Raw genomic sequence first — 16,663 nt, forward strand, 5'->3', positions numbered from 1 at the left:
TGCAAATTCAGTTTCGTCTCTGTACTGACTGTTGTAGTTGCAGGCGGAGCTTGAGAGTCCTATAGTCTGCAGGGGATGGGGTGAGCGTGGGCTAAAATGGCGCTGGCTGCCTGGCTTGGCCCCACCCCCTTGGCATCGCTGTGTACTTCGTTTGCTTTGGGTGTGTGTCTATGTGTGTGCGTGTGTGTATGCTGGGAAAAGCCTGCCAACGTTGGATGCCAAGCCATTGCTTGTCTCTCTCTCGAACCGTCACGTTGCCGTCCCATAGTTCTTGCCTGCGGAGTTTATATGTGCGCGTTCTTTCATTCGGCAACCCCATCTGAGCTGCGCCGTACCACCCCGTGTGCTGGAGAAGGGGAGGGGAAGCGATCGTCATCGCTAGTTGAGCTCAGTCAGTAGTACCGAAAACGAAGTGGTGTTACTGTAGTGTGAGCCTAGTCGCAAGAGAGCGCTTCCTCCGCTCTACCCAAGCTTTGGCCGCCATTGTGAATCCGCGCCCCTGTGTGTGTCTATACGAGTGAGGAGGGAGGGGGACAGAAAATATAGTTTGAGAACGTTTTCTATCACCGACGCCATTGTGAATCGGGTGTCGGCATCTCGTTCTAAAAAAGAGGAAATTCGCCACTAGTGTTTGTGTCTGTGTTCATGACGTTTTTTGTGTGTTTCTTGGGCCTTCATCGTGAGTGGATTAATTCTGAAAACTAAAAGGTGAGTTGGATTTGTGTGCAAGCGTGGTCTCCCCTAGTACCGTAAGGGGCGGGAGCGGCCCCTAAGCTTTTGTTCGCGCGCGACGGCTTCACCACACTCCACGTCCTTCGTGCTGTCGTGTATTTGGCAGTGGCGCGGTTCTAGCCCGGACTAGCTTTTCTCTTTTTGGCTATAGCACTAGATGATGTAAAATAAGCACGCCTTCCTACTACCCGCTGTAACATAGAGAAATTCAGTAGGAATTGACACGACTCGGATTCCGAGCCAAGAATCTGGAGGTTCTAAATAATTTCCCCCCACTTTTTTAGTAGCCAGACATTTAAAAAGAAATCCAGGCCCGTTTTCTAGTCACGTGGGGTAATCCCGAAATTGTTTCTTCTATGCTTCCGATTTTCTCGTTCTCCTTTTTTTTTTTGACACGAGATTGAGTTTTATTTTCACCCATAGAAATAACGGTTGTCGATTGGTTTTCGATCTCACAATCGTCTGACGCAACGTTCGACGCTGTGCTGCTGTTATGCAGGGAATCTGTCGGATGTTTTATTAAATTTTTGCTTTGTGAGTCAGTGCTTGTTTTTGGGGCAAATGGTGGCGTGGAAAGATAGATACCAAGGGCTGGGCTTACATCAAATGCGGGCATTGACTGAACAATAAAAACAGCGTCATATCTTCTCTCCTACCAAACTGTGGACACACGGCAATATTTCCTTATGCCAAGAAAAAAGAAAAACAGTTGTGTACATGTTGAGTGCGACGAGTAGAAAGCAGGAAGTAACGTTTATTATTTATCTTTGCCAGTCGGAACACGTTTTCTTGAGGGAGGGTTGAAACCTTGACACATCAAGTCGAAAGGAGGGTTGTTTTTCAATACTGTGTTTTCTAATGGCATTGGATGTAAGGTGCAGACCTTCAACCTTGAGGAATAATTCTATCCAATACCGTATGACTGGAAGAAAATCAATGTCTTGGCTTGTTATTAATAAAAACCCGTGGAAAGGGGGCCAGAAAAACCGGTCCATCTACTCCTAGAGTGTGTCTCTGGTGCCTCCCTTCTACGAGAGAGCGAGCGTTATTGATCACGTCTAGAATTTTACGTAAAAGATAAAACGCGATCAAGGTTTTCACGTTTGATTTGTTGGAATTTTTGGGGACACGTTTCTCGATATCGCCTCCTAATTAACTTGTTTCTTACAGGTTGCCACGGTTTGGAGTTATGGAAGAAATTGAGCAGGCGTTCTAAGAGCGAACAAAACAGTTTGTTAACGTAAACAACGATGGGATCGTGTCGTCGTGGATGTGCGTGCAGCATCGACAGCTGGATCATCAGCTCGGCTGGATGGGCTCCGACGATGAAGTGGCCATCAACGCCATGAAATGTGCGTCAGTGTCGTTGGTCTACAGCCTCCTCAGTGTCCATTGCGCAGTAGCGGGAAACGCAGCGGAAGCAGCATCAACCAACAACAATCCATTCGTCGACATAGTACGGAGAACAGGAGGAGTAGGTGGTCCGGCCGGCTCGTCTGGTCTCTCAGCGGCCCGGCAGCGAGTGCCATGGCCCCGGCCTTGACTCAGGCCACACCGCATCAGCGTTGTTGCCCTCTCAATAGCAACCCGAACGTTCCTCCTAGTTTGACATTACTCCCGAAATCCCATCATTCGTCTTTGTTGAAAGACACTCGTGAAGTGTGGCCGTCTCGTTGCTGCGGCACGAACGGTTCAGTGAAAACAACAGACATTCGTAGTCCGCGAAATAGTAGCAGCAAGTGTCGAAGGAACTCTGGTGGTGTAGGGGTAGCCGTTAGCGGCAAAGAAATAGCTCGATCGGAAGATCTGACCAAGAGTCGGGGCGGCCAGGGCGGTGGGGTCGCGGACGGCCAAGGAGCCCTGGATCCGCCACCGGCCATTGTCAAGGCTCTGGCGGCACCCGGTCCGCCCCCGACGATTGGCCAAGGCACCGATCTGGCGCACACCATCACATCGGCAGCAGCCGTTGCGCCCAGATCGTCTCCGCCCAGTAACGGCGGTGGTAGGGGAACATCGCCGGCACTCAACGGCAACGCCAACATGGGCCTGCATCCCACAGCTCCAGGGGATCGAATGGATCTCGATTCCCCACCTTTGGTTGTTCAAACGGCCGGCAAGACACCCGAATGGTCTGCCACGACGACGGCGACTACTACCTCTTCCTCCACTACCACTGGCACCACCACGATGGTAGACGGAAATCTCGAAGTGGGCGAAGAGGCTGAAGCCAGCGTCCAGGACATTCTCGATGCCATCAAAAGTATGGAAGTGGAGCAGTGCGCCGACATTGGCCTCTCGGCCGCAGAGCAACAATTGCTTCGCGATGCGGCCGCTGCCGTCATGGAGGACGTTGCTGCCCTGCCGGTCAGCGGAGAGCCTACGCCGGTGGCCGTGGTCGACAAGGAGGCCGAAGTGGAGCGCCGACTGAATGAGGCTCGTGTCAAACAGCAGCAAATCGAATCGAGGTGCCAGACGCTGTTACGGCGGGCCGGAAGGCTCCAATCGCGTCACGTCGGCCGACACGTGGCCGATCAGGTGGCGCATTTCGTGACGTATGCCAAAGAGACGCTTTCTATTGGCGGCAAAGGTCGTGGCGGTCCTCATGGCGCGGCCGAATCCAATCTCTACGGATGGGCAGAAGACGGACGACTTCCCACGCGCGAAGAAGTTCGTAACATCCCAACTGCAACATTAGTCAACCTTGTTAGTCGACTTCAGGCTCCGCCCGTCTCCTATCTGAGCAACCGGCGATATTTCGGTCTTTCCAATCGTTGCGCGGCTCCATCGGCTGGCCAGCAACAACAGTACCAGTCTTCTGCCAGCCACTACAATCGAACAGGTCGGCAGTTGAGCAGTCAGATGGCTGAAACGTTGGAAGAAGTGGCCGGCCTTTGGGAGGCGCAGCTTCGTTATCTGCAGCGTCACGACGATCCGGACGCAACGGAGAGCAGTTCCGGTGGTGAAAGTGACGATGAGGCTGCCCCTCCCGCCGCTGTCGAGCCATTCATGCCCACCCCGACCTCAAGTACGACCAACGAAACGGGAGTTGCCGATAGTAGTACCACTGCTGCTGCTGCATCTGCTCCCAGTCACGCAGGTTCAACACCTTCCACCCCGGTCACCGGCATGCCAACGCCGGCACCGAAACCCGTCTCGACGTAAATATATTTCTGTATCATTTTCTTTATAATCAAAAATCAAGACGTTTCCAAGGTAAACGGATCCCATTTCCACCCGAGCTCATGTTGCCGTGCCATTGCTACTACCCAGGAGGCGAACTAATATTGTCAAGGCATTTTTATGTGGACTGTGGATCGATGAACGTGCCATCTTGGGTCGTTGTTCGCCACTTTTGTCGGCTCGGTTGCCTTGCACGAGGCGTTGCCAAGAAACGAAACTATTTTTATTTATCTAGCGTATTACTTGGATCAATAGTCTACAGCATCCACTATATCAGTTTGAAGACACTAATCCCGTCTTAGGGGGGAACTAAAAGACAAAAAGAAAATATATAAAAAACAAATAATAGTAAAAAGTAAGTAGATATTAAACGTTTCTATTGATTTTTTTGTGACAGGTATCAGCGGGCTGCATGGAGATGGGCCCGCGATCGAGCAGCAGTTGCAGCCAGGTGGTCTTGGTTGCAGGCGCAAGTGTCGGATCTCGAGTACCGCATCCGCCAACACACGGACGTCTACCGGCAATTGCGCGCGGCCAAAGGGCCCGTCCAGTTTGCGCCACCCAACGGACTGACGACCAGTACAGCGTCCAGCCCGGTCAAAAGCGAGCCCAGTAGTTGTAGTGCAGATACGGCCGAAGCAGAAGCCACGGCTTCGTCTCCTTCATCTTCCAGTCGAACTCGACCGTTGGTCAGCATGGCTGGAACCAGTTGCAGCAACAGCAGTGGTAGCAACAACAATGGTTTCCGCCATCGTCGGTTGATCCGAGCCTCGCAGATCGCGGCGGGAAGCGGTCGCAAGCCGAGCCGCCATTCGTCGACGGTCCGTTGCTGCTGTGTCATGTCGCGTATTTACACTCCGTGCGTCCTGTGCAACGGCAAGAACAATTATCTGCTGCCGGTCGATCCGGACGGGATGACGCTCAGGGAGCGCATCGGCTTGACGGACCGCGGTTTCCATCCGGTTCTCTCCTTGCCGCAAGACATTCCGTTGAGCGCCCACGTCGATTCGCTTCTCAAATCGGGCGATTGGCGCCCACCGCCACCTCCCACTTCGCATCAGCACGTTCCACGCGGAAACTTAAACAGTCGGCGTTCCAGCTTGAAGGCGACACAAGAGGACGATAGTTTACTGGTTCCCGGTTCGGCCAAACGAAAGTCCAATAACAAAAGGAAGACCAAAACGATCGACGGCGGCAGCGAGGACGGCAAACTGGACAGGAGAAAGGCGTTGATGAAACGAAGGAAGCGCTCGACTTTGTCGACTGATGTCCAGGATGAAGATAGCGCCTCGTTTCCTCCGTCGCCGTACGACACTGGTAGCGTCCAGTCGACCACGCCAGGTCGGCCGGGGAATAATCGCAACGAGAGGAGCTCCGTCTTTCAGGACCTGATGCGTCGCCGGACTTCGTACGATATCGACAACATCGTCATTCCTTACAGCATGGCGGCCACGACCCGCGTCGAGAGACTGCAATACAAGGAGATCCAGACGCCCAAGTGGCGCACGGTCGACGACGAGGAATTGGCTGCTGGCCAGGTAATAATGAGCATTTAAATCACGTGTTGCCATTGATTCGATTATCAAGTGTGTTTCTCTTTTCTTTTTCTTTTTTTACACATCCGCAGGAAGTGTTGGAAGACATTGAGGATGTCAGCGAAGAAGCGTGCATTGCGCGTCACGATCGTTCGGAATTGGAAGAGAGGCGCAAGTTTATGAGCTATCTGAAACAGCCTGCGGGAGTCACGAGAGGTCGTCGACGAGTTGACCAAATTGATCGGCTGGACAGCCGAGCCGATCAGAGCTCCGGTGCCAATACGCCTGACCCAATGTCGCCAGTCGGTTCCAAAGTCACCGACGGCTCAATGATGGATGTCGATCTTCCCGTCGAAGAAGGAGAGCGCGTCGCGGCCGACATGCCAACAGCTGACGGATCGTTAACAGCTTCTGCCATCAAAGAACGTCGAAGGACTGCCTCCCTGACGAAAAGAGATTCCAGCGTATGGAAATTTCACGATGACAATTCCGGCATGTCGTGGGAGATGGAAGAGGTGAGTTGTTGGTCGTTTAAATTGTATGGAAATCGAATAGTTTTGTTCTAATTCTCGATTTTGCATTGCTGCAGCCGTTTTTTACAATTGCCCCATATGAACCTCGCCTGTTTCCTCTGTCGGACAGCGTCTTTGAGCAATTGGTCGAGGAAATGCCGCCCGAAGAAGCCGACGAAGACTTGGCACCGCAGGAGGCTGGTCAACGATCGAATAAACGAGAAGCCAGGTCATCCGAGTGCGGCAGTGCCAGTGTCGGAGTGCCCGTCGTTTTGGCTCCAGGAGCCACGCCGACGACCACGTCGCCCGTGGACGATGAAGCCGTCACGTTTGTCTCTGAATCGACAAATTCACCTGGTGCCGACGATCTCGATGTCGACGACGAGGACCCCAACGATCCCGAATGGGAAGGGAGCCAGGGTAGTGCTCCGCGGAGCAGGAAAAGATAGCCCTAACATCATCGCTCTCCATTTCCTCCCCCGTAGATTGCGAAAAACAAAAACGCTAATTCCTTCTCGCCACCGTGTGTCTGTCACCGAGCTCCGTAGTGTGTCGTAAACAAGTTAAACAAACAAACAAAAAAAAAGTTAGCTCTTCCTTAAACGTAGTAACAAGATGATCGGTTTATGAATTTTTTTTCCCCCTTTAGCTCTTCGAATACATAAGCGGAAGAAGACGAAAACTTGAGTATGTGTGATAGATTTATACATAGTGAAAATGAGAAAGAGAGTCGGAGAAACGTGACTCTTCTTTTGCTGTACATAGTCGCGCAAGAAATTGAAAAGTTGGATGATAATGTCTGGTTGTTCGTCACTCCGATCTGTTGGCGCAACACCTTTATCCCTTTACTCCTCACATGTTTTTTTGTTTTTTTTTATTATTATTATTTTTTTTAATTTGTGCTTTGTTTCCTGTGCTATGTAATTCGCGAAGTCACCTCTGTTCCCAACTTTACACCGTCTTTCTTTTCTCTCTTCCTACCCACACACACACTTAAAACAAGTAATTGTGGATCGAGTGCAGATTGCGAGGAAATTTAGACTCGTTTTGCATGGGGTTCTTGCGTCATTTAGTTCACCTCTTTATACTGTTCGGTTATGAATAGGGAAGGGATAATGACTCCCGTCGAACAACTGATTATACATATTTAACCAAGTTCATATTTTTTTTTTTATTCCTTTCTGTTGTGGATTTCTTTCATGATGTTTTTTTTTTCGTCTTGGTCCACGTCTCCTCATCAGTGTATAAATATCATACTATTTCTTTCTCGTTTCCCTTACCCTCTTGGCATTCGTGTGTTTATTTTGTTTTTCTCTCGAAAAAACAAAAAAAAACAACAAAAAAATACAGTTCTCCCAGAATGTTCACACACACGCAGTGTAGATAAAGATAAATATTCTAAATTGGTTAAGTTGCTCAGCTTTAAAAAAAAATGGCGATTTTGGAAAGATTGAAGTGATTTAAGCGACGTTGTCTTGGAGAGAAAAAAAAATTTGTTTTTACAGAGGTTGTCATTCTAAGAAATGAGAGCATTGAACGTTACACCTTAAATATTGGTATCCAAGGACGTTCGGTGAGTAGAGGAACTAATGAATCCTACAGCACGCCTACTACGCATAATAGAATTTAAAATTCTTCACAAGAATTTGAATCAATAATTGTTGACGGTGGTAAAACTAAAGGTTTCTATGAGAGGTTATTGAGTACGAATTTTCTTTTTCTGGATGTGTGCAGTAGGGACGTGTGCAGTCTAACGGTTACATCATATTTTGTCTGTAGCCCTGAAGCAAGGGTAGTCACCACATAGCGGGCCTAGCAGACAGCGCCATCGCGGAACACACGGTAAATGTAAAATCCATCGCTCGATGTTTTGAGGGCATTGTCTGTTCCTCTTATTCCGACATAATCAATTATCAGCATTTGGCTCAACTTTGACCATAAATGCGGTAAAACAAAATAGTGGGTGACTGATGCGCATATATTTACCTGTATAATTTCACAGCGTTTCCTGAACTTTAACAATCAAACACCTAGACCACTGCGTCCTCTAGCGGTAGATAAAGAAATTCTTTCGCGTGTTGCCGATAGCGGTCGTTTCGACGGACTTCAGTGTGTGAAAAAACGGCTGCAATGGCGGCGTCGATGGACTCTGGGAAATGGATTTTTTCTAAAGAACAATTACAAAATACTCCTTCCCGAAGATGCAACATCGACTACGACAAGGAAATTTATTACCGGCAGCAGGCGGCTACATTAATTCAAGAAATGGGCCAAAGATTACAAGTGTAAGTGCTAAAAGTCTAAGTTGTTCTTTCCATCGTTTAGGACACGATTCTTTCGTTATCACACGCGTTTGTCGCGGTTTAGATATTAACAACAATAATACGCATTCAGTATTGTTTGAGCAATTTATCACTAGCAACGTCATGGAGCTACGCTAATTCACGTTTCTTTCTCTGTGTTTAGGACACAGCTGTGTATCAACACGGCCATCGTGTATGTGCATCGGTTCTTCATGTTCCATTCCTTCACCAAGTTCCATCGAAATCCTATTTCTTCCTGTGCTCTCTTTCTAGCCGCCAAAGTTGAAGAGCAGCCCAGGAAGTTAGAGCATGTCATAAGGGTTGCTCACATGATCCTCTACAAGGATCAACGCCACTTGGACATAAACTCTGAGGTATGTCAATATGGTTATGTTTTATGTGGATGTCTCACAATTGTTTTTCATTTTCTATTCAGCAATACATTGAGCAAGCTCAGGAGCTGATAAATAATGAAAATATTCTGCTCCAGACGCTTGGGTTTGATGTCGCAATTGACCACCCTCACACGCAAGTGCTCAAGTGTTGTCAGCATCTATTTAGAGGTAGAATGTAATTTTTTTCAATCAAACAATGGCACATTCTGTATATTCTGTTCATTTTCTTCAGCGTCTTCTAGCAAGGATATGGCACAGACCTCTTACTTCATGGCAACAAATAGGTAAATTTTTTCTTTAATGTCCCAAATTGTGTCGTGTTTCTGCTCCAAGTAACAAGAGGTGTCATGTTGTGGCAGTTTGCACCTGACCACCATGTGCCTCCAGTACAAGCCCACCGTGGTGGCCTGTGTTTGCATCCATCTGGTGTGCAAATGGTTCAACTTTGAGGTAACAAATTCTTTACTTTTTCTAATGTTTAAAGACATTGTCGATTCAATTTCTATTTGACATCTCAGATACCACAGAGTGCCGAAGGTAAAGATTGGTTTTGGTATGTTGACAAATCGGTGACGCTAGAAATGCTGGACGAACTTACGGTCGAATTTCTGGCCATCTTCAACAAATGCCCGTCAAGGCTTCGCAAACGTGTTATGCAACAGCCAGGAGTTAACGCTTCTGCCATGACTTCTTCGGACAAAACCGCTTCTGGAACCAGTAAAGATTCATCGACAAGCCACCAAGATGCTCATAAAATTAGAAACGAATCGTCAGGCAGTAGTGCTCCTAAACCAGGTAACGTCTTCGAAAATTGTGTTGCAAGGGGGGGGGGGGGAGGTAAACTGTTACAAAAAAAGAGCATGATTTATGGCTGCATATCAGGTGAGCGAGTTCCCCGACCACACGATCAAAGGAGGGATAAAACTGGTGCGCCTCTCCCTCCGTCGAGTTCTACGGCCAGCGTCCCCGTCGGTCACCGTCCGTCTTCGAATAGTGGACATCCTCCTTCACATTCGAACCGACCACCGGAAGGTGCGGGGCTTGGTGTTGGTGGTAGTTCAGCTGCTGGCAGTCATCACCATCATCATCATCACCAACAACAACAACAGCAGCAGCACCAGCAACAACCTTCGGGACATTCTTCCAGCCGACCTCCACATCCTCATCAAAGGTCAAGTTCTGGTTCTGTGAAAGATACAAAACAGCCGGTTGGAAACAGCAGCAGTAGTGCATCGCATCCCTCATCTGTCCAACATCATCATCATCAGCAGCACCAACAACAACATCAACAACAAAGGCTACAGCAGCCACCCGTTCCGCAGAATACGCTATCGTCACAGGTACGTTTGACCCCTCACAATGTAAAATGCATTTCCTGTTTATACATAAACATTATTCGTCCATAGAGAAAACCAGTCGCACCGAATGCGCCACCCAGCAATAAAGTTCAACAGCCTTCAAGTGGTGGAAGTAGCAGCAGCAGTTTATTTTCTCCACCTCGAGTAGAGCAACAGCCGGAGCGAAAACCAATTGACTCGACTAGTAGAACCGGCAAACCATCTACGTCGGCCTTTGGTCAAGATTGGCCTGGTAATGGCAATGTGTCGTCAGGAGCGAGCAACGCAGTGGGATCGAATCAGCAAACCCAAATGAACCTTAGCACTTCGTTGGGCTTCAGCCTCGATCTGGATATTTGCGAAGATCAAGACTCTACATGGGATATTAACTATGGTTTAGAACCCAACAGTCTGCTGGGGTCGCCCAATGCCGCTATTGAATCCATGTTGATGAATAACGCTACCGGAGACGGGGCGAGTACTAGCGGCTTTCAAATGAAGCAGCAACAGAGCCTTTTTAGTATGTTGGAACCATCACCTAAGCCGCAACAGTCCGGACAGCAGCAGCAGCAGCTTAATTTGATCAATCCCCAGCTTCCTTCAACGCCTCAACCGCAAGTTACTCCACAGCAGCAGCAACACCACCAGCAACAGCAGCAGCAACAACACCAGCAACAACAACAACAACAACAGCAGCAGCAACAACAACAACCTTCACTTCGTGAAAGTCTGTTTGATCTGGTACTCGACAATGACCAGTTCACCAGTGTCAAAACTGAAGACGCCATGACGTGCGTCGAAATCAAGAGTACACCTGCAGCTGAAGTGGTTGTTTCGGCACCTACTGACGGAGGGGAGGATGTTGACTCATCTTCGGGCAAAAAGAAGAAGAAGAAGAAGGAGAAGCACAAAAACAAAGATAAGGATCGTGAAGGCAAAGAGAAGGAGAAGAAACACAAACACAAGCACAAAGAGAAAGATAAGGAGAAGGAGAAGCAGCGCGATAAGGACAAGTACAAAGACGCCACCGACGGTCCACGGCTCAAGATATCGATGCCAGGAGCGAACCAGTCACCTGCCGAAGATCCAGCTGCTCTGGTCAAACCTGTGCTGAAAATTAAGATTCCCAAAGGACGTATCGAAGGCGAGGTCGCTACGACGCCGACCAATGGATCCAACGAAAGCCAGCCACTACCGGCGGCCTCGCCTGCGGCACCTGGTGGTGGTCTCAAGATCAAAATCAGTCGGGAGATGATCAGCAGCAATAACAGCAAAGAAAAGGAGAGCAGCCGGAAGCGATCCAGCACAACTAGCAGCTCTTCACTAAACAAAACGTCCCTACCCTCAGCCAAACTACCAAAAATAGAAGCCATACCACCACAGCAGCAGCAACTCCAACCACCACAGCAACAGCATCATCCACCTCATCAGCAGCAACATCATTTTCAAACGGCCAGTTCGAATGCACGCCCGCATCACGAACGCAATGGGTCGTCGTCGTCCAACGCAGTGCCGGAAGAAAGTCGCCAACGTAGTCACTCGGCTCATCGATCATCCACCAATATGAACAAGGTAGGACACGCATCAGCGCAGACGTTTTCGGGTCCTTCTGCTAGTACGTCCTCCTCTGGCCCGTCGTCCGCTGCTGCTTCCGCCGCCAATGCTGCTGCAGCCGCCGCTGCTGCCAATGCCGCGAACCCCTATCGTTCAGTGGGCGGTTTTCCCTCATTTGCTCCCACCTATCCTCCACCAGGGTCTATGCCACCAATGGGACATCCTCCCTTCTACAATCCTTTTCCTCCTGCTTATCCACCCTACCACATGTATGCACCGTACCAGCAAGCACCCCCGATGCCGCCCATGATGAACAATCATATGCACCAAGCTCCGATACCGCCATCCATGGCCACTGGAGTCTCTGCCGGCATGCCACCTCTACCTCGAGAGCCTCCCCCTCAAGTACCCCCTCCGCCGCCTCCTCAGCCACATTAGTACCACCAACAACAACCCAAACTCTGTTATTTGCAACTCTTTCTCAAGTTCTCTGCCCAGCTTTTTTTTTCTTCTCTTTTTTTTCTCTCTCTCTCTCCTCTCCATTTTGTTTTTGTATTTTGGTAGATTCCATAACGTAACGTCGCGCTCTCCAATGAAGCATCGTTCATTAATTCCGGCTACTTGGGGGAGTTTTCATTTTACGACGATGTTTACGATGCGATTTCTTCCCTGACCGGCTCGTCTCGCCTATTCATTTTCTTGTACATATTTAGCATAGCTAGAACGAAGATGTGAGTTGTCATGCTGGAAAACAGAAATCAGAAACCTCTAGTGTACTCCTTCCCTTACTATCCCATATTCTCCCCTCTCAAGCAACCTTCCCTTCCATTAAAAATTTTTGCTTTTTCCTCAAAACACAAAAGAAAGAGAATGAAGCATGTGATGCCGTGAATTCTAAGCGGAATTTTTTTTCTATTATAAAATTCTCTTTTTCCCACACATTATTAATGCTGCTAATTTATAACTCTGTGTCTTTAAAGAAAGAACGGGTTACCCTTTTTTTTTTTTTTTTTTTTTTGTTATTTGTGTTCTTTCTTCTTCATGTGGCTGAAGTCCTCTATTTATTTAGTTATAAATTTGCAGATGGCAATCGGCCTGGCCATGCCTGATTGATTTCTGCCTCAGTGACGTTCCCCTTCTTTCCCCCTACCGGGAACACAGCAACAAAAATGACTACTCCAGTTTGGTGACTGTCAGATTGCCGATCTGTTTTGTTTCAAAGAGTAAAAGATGGCAAATGACACGAAAACAACAAAAAAAAAAAAAAAAAAAAAAAAAAAAAAAAAAAAAAAAAGAAAATCAACAATCATGGGATCAAGTGGGATAGAGACATTTTCTCAGTGAGAAAAGTTAATTCCGAAGTTTGTTTTTATGCTGAAGATTGCGTAGATTGTTTAGACTAATCTGATAGTAAAATACGGGGATGAAAAAAAACTGTTAAAAATAAATTAACTCGATGTGTCTCTTAAGCAAAAGAAAACAAAAAAAGTCATGGCCTTTAGTGAGTATGTGGTTATCCTCTCTACTCTTTCTGTTTCCATTGTGTTGAAAAACAAAACAGATCTTTGTTTTCAATTTGTGTACTGTGGCCTGTTGGCACATCGTCATGTCGTAAAGGAAGGGCGGATGTGTTGGATAGGGAATATGTAACCTACCCGCTTGTCTTACCACGGAATTAATAGGAAAACAAATCTTCTCTTTCTTTCTCTCTCCATCCCATTATTATTATTATTATTTTTCCCGTTTTCTTTGTCCTTTTTTCCTTTTTATTTTTTGTTATGGAAACAACCATGTTCAGGAGGTGGGTGTAGTAAATTGTAAATAAGTTTCACGACGGAGCCTCCTCTTGATAATTTTGGTGATGATTAATCAGAAATTGTTTGCAACATTTGCAAGTTGAAATAATCTTTTGTGTGCGTATCTAGGTAATTTTGTTTGATATATGGATCCTATGAGTTGTGAATGGGTGTTAAAATAACGATCATGAAAAGAAAATACACTCTCCAAGTTTGTCTTGTAATTCACAGCGTATTTCATAAATCATCTAATACATAGCATACGAACGTGCTACACGGATATTCACATCAAATTCAAGGGAGAAAGTGGATCAACGGTGTTTTGATTTGGTCCTTTTTCCTCGTGTTCGCGACGATATCGTCGAGCACAAGAAACTAAATTTCCATCTTTATCAAGCTCTGCGGAAAGCTCTTTTTAAACCTGGGGCGTTTTTCTAGGGATTTCTTCTTCCAATTTTCGAGGTTATACAAGAAAAATTTCAAACAATTATTTTGTCTTTACCTTTCTAATAACTTACCCCATAGTGGCACCTGCACCTTAGGAGAAACTATCATTGTGGGCTCCGTAATTTCGGGATGCTCCTTCCTGTCTTACACTCTGCTGAGCTATATTAAAGCTAGCTGAAATGAACTACGGTGGATCGAATTCAATTTTTCTGCGGATCTTTTTCGACAAAAAGTACGCTTTGCCGTATCGTGTAGTTGATGCAGCTGTTCGCTATTTCATCAAGTGGGTATTTTATGGTCGAATGCAAATTCGATAAAACTCTTTAGTTAACGTTTTGAAATGTTTTTTTTTTTACAGATTTCAACTCGAATCAGGGAAATGCCCGTTTTGTGGCATCAGCCGCTGTTGACGTTTTGTTAGTGATACAAAGCTGATCTTAGTAGTGAACAGAAAGAGGCGTTGCTTCAGCTAATTATTGTTCACAAGCGCCATACGTTGATATCAGAATCCACCGTGAACTGCAGCACTCTGCTTGCAGAGATGAAGAAGTGATAGATTAAAACAATCATAGAGAAATCAACAAATTTGATATCCTACCTTTTGTCGTAGTTTCTACTATACACAAGTTTAAAATTCATCCGTTTCTGCGGATAAAAACAGGAAATTGAAAAAAGCGTAAAATTAATTAAAACCATCAATGAAAAACCAGGTAGGTTAGTGTATGTTCTCTATTACCAAAGCACTTCGGAATGAAAGAGAAACATAAGATACCTCTCTTCGCTATCCTTTCAAAACTGTCAGCCATAAAATTACATTCGGACTCATCAGTACGAAGCTAATGAACGAAACTCAAGCAATGAATGGTGAAGACAAAAGTAAGTAGGAAAAAAACTGTGCTTAATTATACAAACCTTAGGTGAAACCGTTAATTAACTAGTGATTGGTTAACAATAGTTTGATCTGATACCAACATGTATAAGGTGGGGGGAGAGAAGGCAAAAAATTTTGTCACGTTCTTGCACCCGACTATATCTTAATGGCTAAGGCTAATATTAAAATAAAAAGGGAGAGAAGGCACATATGTATGCAATTTGATGAGAAACAACATCACGAAGAACACGGAATACCGAATGCAAACCTTGGAAAAACAGCCCCACCGTCCTGTGTTCAGATGTTTACGGGCAAGTGGCGTTGCTGCCCTTTTTTTAGTGCAATACGGTAAGTTGAAGATCAAAACTAAATATCACCAGGTATCGTATGTGGTAGCTGCGGGAATTCTGTTGAAATAGAAAAAAAAATTATTATTATTAAAATTAATTATTGACAATTAAAATACAAAAAATGAAAAACATAAACAAAACAAACTTCTTCATCAAACAAGGGCTCCATTGTTCAATGGCAAACTGTTTTATTCCTCTCAGCAAGCATCTACACTTTGAAAAATTTGTTTTATGTCATTTGTGGTACTGGTGTAGAGCAGCCATGGAACAAACTCAAAGATACCCATCCCCTGGAGCAGAAGAGAAACGAATCTATTGGCTCCTTCACCAGCTCAGGAAAATCTGGCAAATCAGACTAATACAGAAGAATGGTTAATTAGATTTTTCCTCTACTTCTATCTTTCTCTAATACCACTGAAATCTGAAAATAAAAGCAAATGCTATACATTTTTCTCCAATTGTTATATCGGCATTGGTGCTTAAGTTCCCTGTATGGGAATCCTGTTATCGATTTTGGATTGCTATGAGTCATTTAACAACACAATATTAATTCACTTACACAGTAGCTTCTGTTAGAATATATTTAACAGGTAGTTTCTTAGTTAAAAACAGAAAAGACTTCCTAATCTACTTAACAAAATGAAACTTAATACCTGCGTAAGGAGAAGGGTCACATTGAAGCCTCTTTCTTTCAACATTATGCTTGCAATTTTCATAAATGCAGCAGTCTGCTGTCAATACCATAAGAGCATTGCTTTGTTGCTTTACATGGTCTATGCAAAATACTGCAACACTTTTTAAATTATTCTCATCAAAACAAAAGAAATACAATGTTTTGTCTTACGGGGTTTTTCACATTTGCCAACGGCTGCTCCAACTCACACTACGCCAAAGAAAAAAGGCTTGAATCCGAACAAACCAATAACATTCTTGTCATTTATCTTCCACATACACGATATAAAAATTCAATATAAATAAAAAAAAATTGAAAATGTACTGAAAATGAAAAGAAAAAGAAAACAATAGCAGGCGAAGAACACAACACCGTTGGTAACTGCCGCCTGGTGGCCGAAAACGGAAGTTATAATAATATGGTATCGTAACTACACGACTGTTTTTCCTCTATTAGGAGGACCGAAGACGCCGAAATCCCGATATTACACCTAGCGGCGATAACCGAAGACATTAGGCGGGGAGAAACGCGATTGCTGCCGTTCCAACGGGAAGTATTAGCCGTACTTTTTCAATAGCTAAATTCCAATGAGCCATTTAAAAATTCTTTTTTTTCTTTTTCGCTAGGTATGGGCCTAGGCCGCAGCATTAATGCTGCGGCAATGGGGCTATTAAGAGGACCGAAGACGCCGAAATCCCGATATTTTACCTGGTGGTGATAACCGAAGATATTAAGCGGCGAAAAACGCGATTGCTGCCGCTCCAACGGGAAGTATTAGCCGTACAATTTAAGTAGACTAAATTCCAATAAGTAATAATTAAAAAATTTTTTTTTCTTTTTCCCTAGGTATGGGCCTAGGCCGCAGCATTAATGCTGCGGCAATGGGGCTAGTCTCGGGACGAACCTGCGCGCTTCAGGTGAGACTGGCTGCAGCATGCCCAACCCAGGCTTTGCCTGGTCTGCAATGTGTTCTTGAGT

General features: G+C 45.9%; 3 protein-coding genes and 1 long non-coding RNA gene across 7 annotated transcripts in view; 3 read left to right on the forward strand and 1 right to left on the reverse strand.

Annotated features, from left to right (window-relative positions):
- Window positions 1-11: 11 nt before the first annotated feature.
- LOC130696171 (KAT8 regulatory NSL complex subunit 1-like) lies at window positions 12-7,330 on the forward strand. Its single transcript, XM_057519249.2, has 5 exons — window positions 12-708; window positions 1,903-3,890; window positions 4,310-5,450; window positions 5,540-5,962; window positions 6,037-7,330. Exons 2-5 carry the CDS (start codon window positions 2,083-2,085, stop codon window positions 6,406-6,408), a joined length of 3,744 nt encoding a protein of 1,247 aa, XP_057375232.1. The 5' UTR covers window positions 12-708; window positions 1,903-2,082; the 3' UTR covers window positions 6,409-7,330.
- A 697-nt stretch (window positions 7,331-8,027) lies between these two features.
- On the forward strand, window positions 8,028-12,964 carry LOC130696173 (cyclin-T-like). The gene is made up of 8 exons (XM_057519251.2): window positions 8,028-8,244; window positions 8,426-8,636; window positions 8,699-8,825; window positions 8,890-8,941; window positions 9,017-9,107; window positions 9,176-9,452; window positions 9,540-9,997; window positions 10,064-12,964. The coding sequence occupies exons 1-8, from the start codon at window positions 8,090-8,092 to the stop codon at window positions 11,984-11,986; spliced, it is 3,294 nt and encodes a 1,097-aa protein (XP_057375234.1). The 5' UTR covers window positions 8,028-8,089; the 3' UTR covers window positions 11,987-12,964.
- A 579-nt stretch (window positions 12,965-13,543) lies between these two features.
- Window positions 13,544-16,059, reverse strand: LOC130696191 (uncharacterized). Of its 4 annotated transcripts, XR_009002577.2 has the most exons (6): window positions 15,857-16,059; window positions 15,666-15,797; window positions 15,459-15,533; window positions 15,158-15,367; window positions 14,390-15,069; window positions 13,544-14,320 (listed from the first exon to the last, which is right to left on the reverse strand). It is a non-coding gene; the product is annotated as an uncharacterized LOC130696191 (long non-coding RNA). The 4 variants fall into 4 exon arrangements; XR_009421026.1 differs by lacking the exon at window positions 15,459-15,533 and having other exon boundaries at window positions 15,666-15,785; XR_009002572.2 differs by lacking the exon at window positions 15,459-15,533.
- LOC132087725 (bystin-like) overlaps window positions 13,912-16,663 on the forward strand; it is a 53,689-nt gene continuing 50,937 nt past the window's right edge. The window contains exon 1 of the mRNA XM_059495353.1: window positions 13,912-14,074. Coding sequence (XP_059351336.1) covers window positions 13,971-14,074 — 104 coding nt within the window. The 5' untranslated portion in view covers window positions 13,912-13,970. The remainder of the gene's footprint in view (window positions 14,075-16,663) is intronic.

This window comes from Daphnia carinata, chromosome 5 (assembly GCF_022539665.2).
Source record: "Daphnia carinata strain CSIRO-1 chromosome 5, CSIRO_AGI_Dcar_HiC_V3, whole genome shotgun sequence".
In the NCBI taxonomy this organism is placed as follows: domain Eukaryota; kingdom Metazoa; phylum Arthropoda; class Branchiopoda; order Diplostraca; family Daphniidae; genus Daphnia; species Daphnia carinata.